This window comes from Brachyhypopomus gauderio, chromosome 20 (assembly GCF_052324685.1).
Source record: "Brachyhypopomus gauderio isolate BG-103 chromosome 20, BGAUD_0.2, whole genome shotgun sequence".
In the NCBI taxonomy this organism is placed as follows: domain Eukaryota; kingdom Metazoa; phylum Chordata; class Actinopteri; order Gymnotiformes; family Hypopomidae; genus Brachyhypopomus; species Brachyhypopomus gauderio.
The window spans coordinates 7044311-7059521 of record NC_135230.1 but is presented as its reverse complement, the minus strand read 5'-3'; the positions used below and the strand labels follow the sequence as shown (position 1 = coordinate 7059521).

At 40.4% G+C, this 15211-nt stretch overlaps 1 protein-coding gene across 12 annotated transcripts in view; it reads right to left on the bottom strand.

Moving 5' to 3' along the window:
- Positions 1-14912, bottom strand: part of dmd (dystrophin) — a 118584-nt gene extending 103672 nt beyond the window's left edge. For 11 of the 12 annotated variants that reach the window (XR_013122548.1, XR_013122546.1, XR_013122547.1 and 8 more), the window contains exons 1-5: positions 14651-14912; positions 7471-7532; positions 2969-3061; positions 991-1068; positions 577-669 (exon numbers count right to left, since the gene is read on the bottom strand). Coding sequence is in view for 7 of the 12 variants with exons in the window: in XM_076982634.1 (XP_076838749.1) it covers positions 577-669; positions 991-1068; positions 2969-3061; positions 7471-7532; positions 14651-14735 (411 nt within the window). In the remaining 5 variants the exon portion in view is untranslated. Of the gene's footprint in view, positions 1-576; positions 670-990; positions 1069-2968; positions 3062-7470; positions 7533-12033; positions 12134-14650 lie in introns of those variants that run through there. The other variant, XM_076982639.1, reaches the window with a different exon arrangement.
- Between the last annotated feature and the right edge of the window lie 299 nt (positions 14913-15211).

Below are 15211 nucleotides of genomic sequence, written 5' to 3'. Positions count from 1 at the left end.
CACACTGCACCTTTCTCAGTACCCAAGGATGTTTTACAATCAGCGCACTGCACACAGTACTTCTGTATCCAGTCAGCACACTGGTGAGAAGTTGCTTTATTAAGAGTGGAAAGTGTGCACTTTGAATAGTGTAATTGCAGATGCTTTGAGCTTATTTCTCCCAAATTGTTAAAGAAGAACACAAACACAAAAGCGAAGCGGGGGGGAAAAGCAGGGATTTTGTTAATGGTGCGAGTAAAAGCATCTTCATCCTTGTTTTTCCCTGGCTGGCCTCCTGGAGGGCTTTTACCAGCACACGCCTATAGATCGCTATGATTGAAAGTGAAAAGAAGTAGAGAGATAGGCGTTCCATTAAGAGTCCTGGAGCTCTTAAGTGGGCATCCATTACTTGTGTCTCACCAGGGTATAAATATGTGATGATACACCGGAGTCCCTTACTCATGTTCCGATATTGCGAAGATCGACTTACAAATGGAAACGGATCGTTTTTTAATGCCTACACGTAATGTATTCCCCTCTGTGGAATCCCTCCGTGTGGTACACATCAGAGATCATTGATGTAATGTGCTCGCTTACCTGCCAGTGGAGAATTATGCTCCAGATGAGACCCAACGTCAGTTTATGATTCCCATCCACAATATCGGCTCCTCCGATGTTCACCAACTCAACCTGCCACACGGGCGCAGAATGCAAAACAACGTTAAAACCCTTCCGCCTAGCTGTGATTATTCAAAGATCACAGACAAAGCTAAAATACAAATTCATCCTTTCTCCAATTAAGTGCACTGTCTGAGTGTAGGAAACAATGTTGTCAGTGTTGTCAGCCGGAGAGTCAGTAGGTAGGCAAGTCCAAAAGAGTAGAATTCCTTCAAACGTGCGGCCTCGCTGTTGTTTGGCTAAAACGCTCCAGTTTACAACCGTTTCGTGGAATTTCATCATGAAGTTGTCTGGGAGAGCCCATGAACCTCACAACCGTATGGCATGACTCACGTTGTTCTTCTGAAGGACCTGGAGTGCTCTGTTAACATTATTGAGTGAGTGCACTCTGGTGAAACCACGTTCCTTCACCTGCGGGTTCAGAGAATATTAATATGTAACATGTCATTCATATATGTATTGAGTATCTCTATGCATGCGTATACATATATAATGTACAATTCATATGTGCGTTGAGTTTCTGCATGCTTCAGAAGCATGCAGGCAACATCCCTTTTTATAGTGATTTTACTCTCTGCCTGACTTGACTAAGTCTGTCTTTTTGAAAGTTTCCAGTGAATCTTTACTTACAGTATACAGGGGAAGTGAGTCCAACCTTGTGTAATACGACTTAAATGTCAAATAATTACAAGATGGCATCAGCATACAGTAATTTCATTGCTTCTATGTTGGATACTATGTTGAATACTATGAATGTAAGATACCTTTTAAAAAAAATATTAACAATATAGAAAAAACTGGCTTCACAGTGAGACTCCAGTGCAACATAAGTCAGTACACCTTCATCAATGAGATTCAGATCTTTTCATTTGCCTTTTCATTTCACAGCTGTGCTGCACAAACTTCTGGTGAGTTCTGCCGTCCTTCAGAAACTAGGCCAGCTTCTTTTTACTGGAAGGGTCGTTTTGTTTTACGTTTTTTTTTTCAAATACCCCAATGTTGCAGTCTGGTCAGGTGACTTACTTGTCGAGGTCATATTTCCACATTTTTATTCCGATTTTTGGATTGTGATGCCGGAATGTTCCTCTTTTGCCAAGCTCCTGGATCTTGTCAGACAGTATATTAGCACATCCTTAGGTGTTCATGGTCCCATCGCTGCGCTGCCTCTGCCCTCCTGTTGCCCCGTATCACTACACTCACCCTCCCTTGACTGGCTGTTAGATCCCTGCGTAGTGCTGGCCAGAATCATGCCAAACACTCTGGACCCCATCTGAGCCTGACAAATTCATCTTGGAGTCATGTGACCAAAACATACGTTCCCGTTATTTATCAGGTTTCTTTTCATGCTGATTAGCACAGTGAATTCTCGCAGTCTTGTGCTGAAGGGTGAGTGAGGTATTCATTTTTTTTTCTTTTCTTGGATGCCGTCCACAGGCGTTGACTTTATGCGATGTCCTTCACACTGTCAGAGCTGTCATGGAAACCCAGATTTCCATTGATAACCCCTGTGGCAAGTCTGAAGCATTTGCCCATCTGTTTTTCAGAGCTAGACAGAGCCAGCGCACTGCCCATGGTGTTATTTTAGGAGGACGGCCACTGGTTTGTGGTGCTATGCCTTGCAATTTCCCATAATTACTGCTGCAACTGTTATGTGATTGAGTTTTAGTCAATGACTAAGCTCCATGTGTCCTTTTACCTCTTTGTGAAATTTCACAATCAGATTGTCAGTTTGTTTCCCATGTGGAGAAACACAAATGGCACAAATATGAAGACACAGTCTATAAGACCAAAACTGAATAGAATAGGTGCTGGTGTTCACAGGTCATTTTAGAACCATGTCTATGCAATTAGGTTAATCGGAAACAGCTGCACTGAATTTTGTTTTCTAACTTGTGTCTCAGTGATCACAGGTGTATTCACTTTTGTTGCACTCAGTTTCAACTTACAACAAGTTTCATCAAGAATTTGCTTTCAATTATTCATAAGGAAAAAAAATATTTTTATAAAACAAAAATAAGGAACTAGTCAAATCAAGGTCCAGTCAGAATTTGACACAAATATCAATATAAACAGAATATGAACAAATGGATAAATGAGGGTAAACACTGTGTGTGATGTTAAAACCCATTAGATGTAGAGTCCCATTAGATTTGTTCTCCTCACCTGGTACTGCTGCTTGTATAGTATAGTATAGTATAGTATAGTATAGTATAGTATAGCGCTTTGTATCATTAGCATTCATAACATTACATTCATAATATTACAAGGTGTGTTATATAATCACTCTATTACATCTCTCAGAGATACTTACCAGTTCATGACCTGCTAGATTCTCCAAAAGCTCCAGAAGACGGCGGCCATCACGCAGGTCTGTGAAGAGGTCATCGATAGGGGGTCTTCCTGCCTGGAATTTGAAGACAGCATAATATAAGAAGATTGGGGCACAATATCATCATGTTTTGTCTCATATTGTTTCACTGCAACACACAAAAGCCAGATAAAATTATGTTTTATGTTAAAATTATGTTTTATATGGAGCAGCAAAATCCATACTGAACCAATTCTGATTTCGTTTAAAAATGCCTGATACTGGTCCTGCTGTAATTACTGATTGCTTTTCCAGACATGATTATTAAGAAAGTTTTATAGGAGATGGGCTTTATAAGCATGGGCTTCCTTAGTGGGAAAAGGACTGTTCATGCATATCGAAAAAGATATTTCGATAAACAATTGCTTCATTATGGTTGGTGTGGTTTAACACCCTGCCAGATGCAAAGCTAGGAGGCCTAGTGTAAAATCTCTTTGAAAACCCGAGAGAAGGAGAGAGAGAGAGAGAGAGAGAGAGAGAGAGAGAGAGAGAGAGAGAGAGAGAGAGAGAAGGTATCTGATAGTAATAACTATAGAGAGCATAAGCTTGATAGCCTGCTATTATTGTAAAGACTTTAGGTACACTGTTGTAAAGCATTGTATGTTTATCATACTAAACAAAATGTTAACATCTAAGAGTTTTTGAAAGAAAAAAAAACACTGAACAAAAATATAACTGCTCAAAACCCTAGCAAGCTGTCATCAGTCTAAGGTAAGAACGGTGTGGGCGCAGTCCTAATGTTCCAATAACCATGCATGATTGACGGCTGCTGTCACAGGCTTGAAGCTCACTGTGGAACGTGTTCAGAGCTTATGTTTTGTTTTCTATCAGGATGAAAATGAAACTATAGGTTTAGCTGTAAGTGTCTAGCTCCGTGGGTAGCCTACCATGTAATACCATCAGGGTTTCCAGAGCAGAATATGTTACTCCCAAGACAATCACACATGGAGTAGACAATGCTAATCAACGTGTAGCGACATTACAATCAGCCTTTCACTTGGACAGTGCAGCTGTGTGTATGGCCGTAATGGAACCACTCCGAGGAGCTCAGTTATATTGTTCATTTGGCTCTAATTTGGCCCTGTGTCTGTAGATAGCTTGTCGTTTTCTCTGGAACAGTGTTCTTATGACACACTTGGCACATGTACACTTTGGGCCAAGAAGAATCTCTCTCTTATTTTTGAGATTTTTGGATTTACAGACTATCTGTAAATCAGGGCCTGTGATAGGAAATAATGGTGAGACAATATAAAACCATGCCTACAAACTGTGGAGTAAAGATATATAACATCATTAAAATATATATATAGTCATATATACGTGCGTGTGTGTGTGTGTGTGTGGGTGGGTGTGTGTGTGTATATGCATCTCCAGACCTTCCTAAGGTGGAGTACATTCAACATGCCCCTGCACAGCAAAACCTGCTACAAACTTCAAAGTCAGAATCCTGGAGGTTTTCAATGGATATCATAACCAAAAGCCTGAACATGTTTAAAGGAATTATTTTAATGTTTTTTGGAGTTTTATAGTTATATTTAGAGTTGTATTTACTGTATATATTGATATTTTTATTTTTTGTATATTTAGAGTTACATTTAGAGTTATAAATAATAAGTACATCATGTTTGAGAGATAAGATTAAAAACCATTTAAAGGTTTTCTACCATGGAGGAGACACATGATGAATCAAAGGGGCATATATAAACCGCAGGGTAGTTAAATGAACGTATATTTAGGTTGGCTGGAGAGAGATGATGTTACATTAATGGACCCATTCATGAATTACAGATATATTACAGGCTAAATGTTGACTAGAAGAAACCGTGGGCGCTGGTGTAATGGGGCCCCCTGCCCTCATGGTAATTATACCAATGTGTAACATATGACTCAAAAGACAAAACCATTGTTCAAATGTCACAAAACTCCATCATCTATGACAACAAAATCAGAGACAAAGTGCTAAAGTGTTAAAAGGGCTATTATTATCATTGGTAGTAGTATTATTAGAATAGAAATGTTGAAATGCACACTCAACATTTCACTTTGTAAACACCTGCATTAAAAATGAAGACAGCACCAGCAACACTGATGTTCAGTTATTTTCAGTGCTTGTTCCTGAAGCAGAGCCTTACTGGAACTGAGAGCTTGGCACTAAATGTTGGCACACAAAGATGGCGCATCCAAAACTTTTCTCTATTTACCCCTATAAGGAAAAAACGATGTCAGTATTTTCTTGAGTGACCTCTCCCCGGGTCTGTGCTAAACTCGGCGCGAGGCGTGTTGGTCGGGCCCGAGCGTCAGCTGGAAGGAGCGGCACGTGGGGGGAGAAGTTTGCCAGCCCTGCTCCCACAACGCTGGCGTCAGAGCCAGTGATCCACAGCCAAGGGGTGAAGGGACGGGCGGCGAGAGCCGTTTGACGGTGGCACAGAGGGTCAGGAGAGAAGGAGTCGATGACAGGAGGACTCTGCACCACGCCAACGGCACATATTCATCTCCCAAAATAGAGCACGGGTTGAACTTTTACGAGGCTACAGCGAGCGGCAGGCATCCATCCCATCAGACTGGGGCGACGGTGATGCAGCCGTGGTTATTATTAGAAGGAAAACGCACTAAAGGCACTGCTTGATGTCCGACTGTGTCCAGTGGCATTGAAGAGCAGCTCTCCAGCAGCGCCTGGGTCTATGCGGCTCAGTGTCACCTTCTCCCAAGCAGCCGTCTGTGAGAATGGGGCTGTTGACTGTGTTCCTGCTCACAGCTGGTGATGCAAGATGAGAGGGCGGAAGGTCACCACAACGAACCAACAGTGGACATGACAGCAGGGGTCATGACCCTATGGGACAACGGAGTCCACGCCAAAATCAAAAGGACAAGCTGCTGCATAATCCACCATGGCTCAGCTGCGTGCGTTCGTTCGTTCTGGGCGGCCGCTGCACACCGAGAAGGGAGCGATCACCTGACTGCAGTTCCCACCGATGTCAGGAACGGTGGAGAAGCCGTGCTGGAGAAGAGGCAGCCGAGGGTTAAGACGCGTGGCCGTCTTCACGTGCACGGGCCCCCTGCTAATCGGTAAAAAGAGCCGAACAGTGCGCTCCGTCAGACGGCTCCAGGTAGCGGAACAGGTAAACCGGGCTGCTAGAGACGTGGTGAGAGAGCCGTGGCAGTAGGGCTGAGAAGGTCTTGAGAACAGAGAACACAAGAGGGTGTGGGAGACGCTCAAAGCTCATTTGGCTGCGTTAGCAACTAAATAGGATGCTCGCACGTGGCCGGCCCAATCACATCGGAGAGACCACGGCAAGTTCGTCGAAAGAGTCGCAAGCAAAAGCGGCACAAAGCCGGTGAGACCGCAAGGACACCACACTCGGCAAACCTGCTACTTCCTGTTAATAGCTGCATGGATTTCGAGAGTCCATGAGGTTCTCGACAGCAGTGCAGACATCACCGTGAGAGCTACGGACTATGCGGTGGCCTGAGGCACAACACCTAATACCAGTTCAATGGAGAATAGCACAACAGACTTTTTTTTTTTTAGCAACACCTACAGATCAGGATGGAAACCTCCCACTGACTCACTAGAGACCACCACAATGAAGCAGAGAAAAACATATGTTTCTCCACGAGAGCAGCCGCAAACAGGCACGACCGACACTACAACCTGCCAAACGGACAACGCCCAAGCAACGAACCAACTGAGAATCAGCGTCAGTGACTCTGCCTGCACTGAACATCATTACGTTTCCAGTATTAGCAGACGGTCTTACCCAGAGCCCCCTCAAATGGTTTTTTTTTTCCCAGTATAAAATCACATGTGCTACCTGGGAACTGAACCGGAGATATTGGTTAGGTCAAAGGTCAAACATCCATACTGTTAAAAGGCAGCTAACTAGCCACTAGCCTTTAGTGCAGCTGGTTCTTTTGTTGTTGTTGTTAGCTGCTGTTGGTTGTTAGCTGCCGTTGGTTGTTAGCTGATGGGGTCAGCTAACCCGTACACGGGTGACACCACGAGCTCTTATTGCTCTTGCTGTCTTTCTTTGGCTATATTTGTATGGACTTGTTCACTTTGCTGGTCTACCTTCTAATTTATCTGTCCTTGTGGTTATTCTTATGTATATGTCCTTGTAGTTACCTTTCCTCTGTATGTGCCAATAAATAAATGAAAAGAGCCTTGTTTTTAAAAAATATCCAAATTTTTGGGTCATAATATAATCATCATAATATAATCATCCTTACACTCCTTAGGGTAAATCAGTAACTTTCAACACCTAATTAAAATATGCAAATAATCATATTTAGTGATCAACATTTTAAAAATTGTATCATTCCACATCTGTAGTTATAATTTATATGTATGCCCGGAGGTATTTTAAAACACAATTAGTAGCAATGCATTTGCATGTCAGAACAAATCATTAATACATGAGCACAGGTATGAAAAAACAACACCTTACCTTAGCAAACTGTGAGTTTATCCATTTTGTGAAGGTTTTCTTTTGTATGTCCTCCCTCTCATCTGAAAATGAATAAGAATTCCATTAAATCCTAAAATCCAGGTAAAGAAACAAAGGTAATAAATGCAGGATCTGACATATATGTATATGTACATATATATGTATATAAATATATATGTATAGTGTGCAATTGTAATGTACTGTAGTAAACGATGCTCTTTGCTTGCAGCCCTGCCCGAAACATCCTATTTGTTTGGACACCTTGTGTACTTCACTTAAATTTTCACTACTGCTCTCTCTCTCCTTTGCTTCCTCACTCCCCCCTCCCCCCCTCCCTCTCTCCCTCACCCTCTCTCTCCTTCTCGCTCTTGCACTCTCTCTCTCTCGTTCATTCAGAGTTCAGACGAGATCATTTCACGAGTTATTCTGGAAAGTCACCTTCATTATGCTGTCACCTGTTTTGATGCTTTGACAAACTTCCTTTAACATTCATGTGCCGTCCTGGTACATTTGACCCTGAGACTGGCCAGTCTGCTAAGAACTGGATGAAGTCGGCATTGTTTAAACACTTTTAATTAAACTGATTTTGAGGCCAGTTTTGTGAAGGGTGACAAAGAACATTTGACTAAAGTAGCACGCAAATCTGTCCCTAAATATATATATATATATATATATATATATATATATATATATATATATATATATATATATATATATATATATATATATATATATATATGTGTGTGTGTGTGTGTGTGTGTGTGTGTGTGTGTGTGTGTATGAACATCTGCCAAAAAAACTGCAGATGTGCAGTTGGCCATGGAGTCTAGTGTGAGTGGGAGCTGATGGGAGCAGGCGGAGACGTTTCAGAAGCTTTATGGGAGTGGTGAGGAACAGAATGAGACTCGGTGGGAGGGGCTTGAGAATCAGTCCTGCAGACACCGCTACAGCCCTTCAAAGCCCTCGACGCCCCTTTCACATCAACTATTCCAGCATTCCTGGTTATGCTGACTTAATTTTTCTCTTTATCATTTCTCTAGATTTTCTGTTTTAGAGCAAACATGTATGCCACATTTAAACCTCTTCTGTAATTCACTGAGACATTCAAAAAGCCTGTGGTAAGATCCCCGGTTAAAGGTCATTTTCTTTTTAGAAAAGTGAAAACAGTTTTACTCCTTTTAGTGCCGCTAGGAACCATTGTCAGCAGACACAGCATCTGACAGAGCAAATGCTGGATAAAAAACATTACTGATGCCCGAGGTTGACAGTTAGATATTACTAAAAGAATCACCCCAATCCAGTAAACTCTTACCTCACTCCAATTCCACAGATTACTTACTAAATTGTGGCCTGTTAAGTGTTAGTGAAAACAGTGGGGGTTTTGAATGATCTTCTGATATATGTCCCTCAACTGAGAGAGCAATTCTTATTTCTGTGTTTCTTACTTCTGTGTTTCTGTGAGCTGTGTGGTGGTCATTGGTAGTTACTGAGATTCCCAAGGCAATGCCAAGAAGCAGACAAAATGGCTAATTCAACCATCTGCTGACTGCTGCTTAGAGACTCTGGTTTCCGCAAATTAAACAAAATTACAGTAAGCCTCAAAAATTGTAACCGCCTAATTAACAAACTAGACCACCCCTTTTGCTTTGCCAGCACTGATCTGAAACTAGGACAATTATATACAAGATCTCTCAGATCAAAAGCAGTAATAATAAATTTAATTATTACCGATCAAGGTTTTAATCTCACAGAAACCCTCAAAGGATTAAACCTCAGAAGCATTTAGCTTTAATGAGGTCACATTACCATGCATGGGACAGCCACGGGGAATGCATAGCCACTCATCATATTGGCATTATTCAGACTCTAACAGAAATCTAACAAACTATCAGGAAAGTTTCTGCTGAGAAGAAGCTTTTTGTAACCCAATAAAGACAAATTTCTCCAATCTAAAACTTTTAAGTTTAATACATGCTTTCCTTTGGACAAATGTAGCCTCATATTTTAGGGGCTATTTATCTTGAAAACAAAAAGTATTCTTCAGTCCTCTCTACTGTGAACTGCTCTTACTAATATCACTAACCATTTCATGTTTCTCAACAGCATGCCAAACAATAGACTTGAACGATTTTGACATATTGTATAGATTTTTTTTTTACTGGCTTTGCCACTTCTAGGATTCTCTGATGGAGAAACAAAAGCAGCCTGGACTCCAGAAAATCCTGAATCTAGAACCAGGTCTAGATATTTTTCTCTGTGTATTGGGCATGAACTAATGATGCAAGGGCACATGACTGAGGAGGCACTTGTGGTCTCATAACATCCGTATCTATGACACTGGCACCTCCCATACAGTTTAGCCAGTAGACGTGTACATACCATAATAACACTGCTGACATTGTGCATTTGAATTTCATTAATAATTATTTCATTTCAAATCCACTCTGCTGGGCTGCAGAAACAAAAGAGTTAACACTATGTTGAACTAAGATTACTTTTTTATGTCAGTTATCTTTGTTTTGTAATCATATTTCATATGAATCTTGAATAGAATATACCTCAAAAGAACAGTACTTTATCCATCTAAAGGGGAAAAAAACTCTTAAAAGGTTAGCTACATGTCAACCATGCACAATATCTAGCAGACCATGACTACAGAATAAATTACAAAGCAAGACCCCATATACATAATATAAAATTATGACAAATTATGTATTACGCATTGATATATTGCCCAATGTCGGTGCATGAATACAAAAGCAGTAAATCACGTTACAAAGGTTGAAAGAAAACAAATTGAACTATTCACAGTTAGAAGGACACAAAGTGAAAAGATGCTGTTTTGGAACTCCCAAAACACACATATCTTAAAAACCACAAAAAGGTTTCAAGTTAAAACATGCTGATAGCACGAATCTGTCAACTACTTTATATTCATTACTTGGGAACAAGTGGCTGTAATGTCAGAGAAAAACAGCCACCTGTTGCTATGCAAAAACTTTGTTATCTGCCAGCCAACAGCATATGACCATGTACATAAAACACTCCAGTACTCCTGTTACTAATACACACATGCTGTCAGCCTGGTGATTATAGCACTACATCCATTGTACATGACAACAGGCGTGCTACAGTGTGAATGCATGACAACAGGCGTGCTACAGTGTGTGACTGCATGACATGAATATGTGTGTGTAAGGTTAGTGCCCATATGTATTGTTCAAAGCACCATTGTTTAAGTCTGATATTTTGGCACGTTTTGTTTTATTTTTAGTGTAACTTAGACTGTTTAATAATCACTTATTTCTGGAGACCATGGTGAAAAAATACTGTTTGAAACTTTTCAGCAAAGGTTTAACAAAAGACTGTTTATATAGAACTAGTCTATACACCAGTGCTTTGTGTGACAAGTACAAGATCACCTGAAGAACTGCCCACTGTTTACTGCTAATTTTGTGTCTCTTAACTCCGTGCAATAGTTGCATCATGACACACATGTTTCAAAAGACCCACGGAACCGTTTTTTCATGCAGAAAAGCAGAAAGTAACATCTTGAGTTTTGTGGTGCCCCAGATGGCATTGGGGATAGTCGTGGGTTCCATTTCAGTGATCACAGTTTATTACGAAAACTCACAGGATCTAGGCCACGAAAAGTCATCCCAAATTTCTTTAAACTAGAGTAATATCAGTTACAGCGGTTTAAAACCCTTAAATATTATCATCATTATCCCAGACAGACGAGAGAAGGCACGTTTACCATTGATCAGACGTGAGTTCGAGCAGGTAGCAGGTGGCAGGTGGTGTGTCTCTACGCCACAGTCTACCGTGTCTCCCTGGATTATATCCGCCCTTGTGCAAATAGGATGATAAGGTAACTAGGTTGAGCCCAGCTGACGGACAAAGACAGTGGTGGGCTCCGACATCTCAGACCAGAAGAGATATACTTCATCTGCACAGCTAGCGAGCCAGTGGAAGACACGTTATGATAGCAGGGGGGGCAGAAGCGGTCGTTTCACTGCCCTAAAACATGGCAATGAGTTGGGTGCGCGTTTATGAGCTGCGTGTAGACACAGTCAACAAATCTGTCCCCAAACTTTGTTTACAATAAACAACCACAAACAACCACTCGGAGGACGTGATAAACATGTGTTCACTGATGGTTTCAGAGAGGGGATAAATATTTGTGTGAGCAGTTAAAGCCCGTTTGCATCAGAAGACACTGCAGCTCTGGTGTTTTAATTCCCACATACACACACACACACACACACACACACACACACACACACACACACACACACGGGTGGATAATCTACAGTTAAACCTCGTACAATTACACAATCTCACGACAACGTGCCCAAATACAGCCGTCAACTCGTTTGACACGCAGCACAGTAAAGCGGACAGGGTGAAACGGGAGCACACAGTCTCGTTTTCTGGGGGAATTTTATTTGACTCTTATCTTCAGAGGTTCGTGAAATAACCAGTAATCCCCGGTACTTATCAGTCATTCTCCGCTCTAGTCTCACAACCACGTCGTTTAACACGCCGTCTCCGCGCACTTACCTGTGCCGAAGCAGGGCAGGTTGGTCGGTATCACTCTCGGTGTGTACTCGCCGTCGTACACACTCTCTCCATGCTCATACCCTCCCTGTCTACTCCACGGAGAGGCTGACACTTTATACCCCGCTCACTCCTCCACTCGGGGGGCAGATATTGGCGGAGGTTCGCCCTGGCGGGCGCGGGTTACACCGCTGACTGAACGTCAACTGTCCTCATGAGAGGACTGTGTCTCAGCCTGTGAGAGGACAGATGGCCTGCGGGCTATAGTTAGAATAAACCGAAAGAGATGGACGGAAATAGAAGAATATAAAGGAATTTGGAACAAATACCACAAATATACGCGTACATATATCTATAGCGCGATTGTGTTTCGGGTGCAGTTACGATGCCTATTAGCAGCCTAACCAAATGAAGACTTCACGCATTTATCTGTAACTCTTTGTCTCTGTGCTATAATATATGAGTTTTGCCTCAAAAACCTCTTATTAGCACATTATTCTTTTCTTAACAACCAAATTATATTATCAATGCACCTTGTCAGTTATAAGAAAAAAAAAAACGATTTATTCCCTCCAAAAGCAGAGAACCAAATTTAATTTGTCAATGTAATATTCTAATATTATATTTTAAACCACACGTTAAGCAACAATAAGTTATTAAAATAGTTTGAAGCTTGTGACAATCTATTGTACTCGCGTTTCTCTATAGTTTCTGTCGGTTTACCCATCACGAGTGATAATGATCATCATTACTTTAATTATATGTGAATAGTAAGTGAAGAAATATGTTCTCCCTATCTCGAGGTTCTTCATGATCACAGATCTCTCTTTTGTCAAATGGTCCATGATGCATTTACAGGGAAGTTTCTTTGGTTGCATTAACCATGTGCAGCGCCTTCTACTTTATGACAAGTGATAAAACCGCCTGGTGCCAAACTCAGTTACACTGCTTCGTAAGAACAGCTGCTAATCCTCAAACCCAAAGAATCAACAGTGTACTCGAGATCTGCCACGTTTATCACTATAAAATACAAATCAAAAACAAAAAGGACACAAATATCATCACTTAACACTAATCACAGGCCACTCCTTCATTTATTGAACTTGTACGGACTGATGGAATTGTGTGAGTTTTGGCCTTGTGAGTATTTGCACAACACTGCCATACAGTGGATGTCCCGTTTACCTGCATTTTAAGCTATTTAAAATAGGTCTATATGAGCATAGATACAATCTAGTATAATTAATGCAGGCTTTAATATTTATATAGTGTTAGAATGAAGGTAACAATTAATAAATCTGTTACCTAATAATTAACTATTGTAATCAGAATTGTGCTCTACTGTAGTGTTATTTCATATATTATTACATGTAGTATAGATAGATCATAGATCATAGTGCTCTAGAATATAGATTAAGATCAGTGTGCTATGCTTCACTGAAAATGATCAAATTCATTAAATATTCAGAATGTAAGACCACAAAATATGAACAAATATCAAGACCCATGTAGCACCACCATAAGATAACTTACATTCCAGTGAATGTAAATTCATTCTCAAATACATTTTTCATACTGTCAAACATCCATTTTGTAAACATCCTCTTTCCCAAGAGAAAGAAAACTTCAATAACATGTACAAATACAATGCATACTGTGACATTTAACCTTATTATATAAGAAGCAAATGATTTCTTTGCCATTATGGCAGTGATTAAGATGCTTAATATATTATATATTAGTTTAAACTGCATAATTTCTACCTGTACATAATTAAAAACTGAGGATGTATTCTGGTTGTAGACTATAAATAAATATATATATAGAATTGTGCTTAAGAGGGAAAGGTATACACCCCTGGCATGGGTAATAAAAAACAAACTTACATGGAATAGAGGGTAGAGTTGCAATTTTCCAGATTTAAAATGTCAAAACATACCTGACAAATAGTCTAAAGTACCAGTTTACTCAGCGGGGTACACCAACACTAGAGATCAACAACTCGCCTTATTCCAAAGACCCCAATTACATGGGATTAAAATGTATTAAAAACCTTTATAACATTAAAATCAGTATGACTACCATTTTAATTTACTTGGTTTGAATGAGTCTAGAATGCTAAGCAACAATAATAGTATAACTCATCTAAACAAGGGCTCCTGACATCTTACACCAGTCAGCTGCAGCTATTTAGAGCTCTTTAAGACCGTATTTCATCTGCAGCATAAATATACCGGTAACCAACTCACTCTTCAATCTGGATTTAGAATTGGTGTTATGGTTACAGGACGAATGATTACGTGAGAATGGAAAATATAACCAAAATCCTCAACAAACAAGTATGTGAAAACACTCCAGATATCCAGCAGACTAAAGACAAATGAAAACCCCACCAAGAGCCTATTTTTAAGAAGCATACTAGCACCACTTGTAAATTTTTACATTTTCACAAAATTATTTCACCCAACAGGCTATTATTTGAAAATACCCAACACCCAATAACCTGTTTGAATCATACTAAAATGTATCTGAACAGAGGAAAAAAAATGATTTTATTAAGATTTTAAAGTAAAGTAAAAGTCTTTCCTTGGTTATGGCACTGTCAATATGTTTTTCTTACCTGATCTGGTCTTAATGATTTCTCCAAATTCATCCTCAAAAGTTTCTACGTCCCACTGGTCGTCAGCACACTCCGCTCCTGCCATGTCAGAAACCACCAGAAAGGGCTGTACTCCTACAAATTTGACCAAAGCAGCACTGGCAGTGAGATCTATAACTCCAATTTTCTAGCGGACTTCGCCTTTAGACGGAGAACATACGGATGTGAATGATATTTGCTCGAGGAAAGTCTGTGAACTGTTATGATACACGGGAAACAACCTGTCAAGGGGCCCAGAAAAGGAGAAACAGGTGGCAGGTTCTACTCATCTTAAAATAGAGCTTATAGACTAGACGGACTGCCTGACCAGATAGCGCCCCGCTTGAAGGAGTGGTCAGAAAATGATATAAACTCATTTCTCCATATACAGACGTTTCAAATATATTAGAATAGCTGCTGGTCCCTTGTGCCCTTCAAATAATATTGAAGACCAGTGAATACTTTAATCTTTAAAGGTGCTTTCACCAATTATTTTGGAATTATCTAGCTTTTTGCATTTGTATTTTGTCACCCTACAATCTA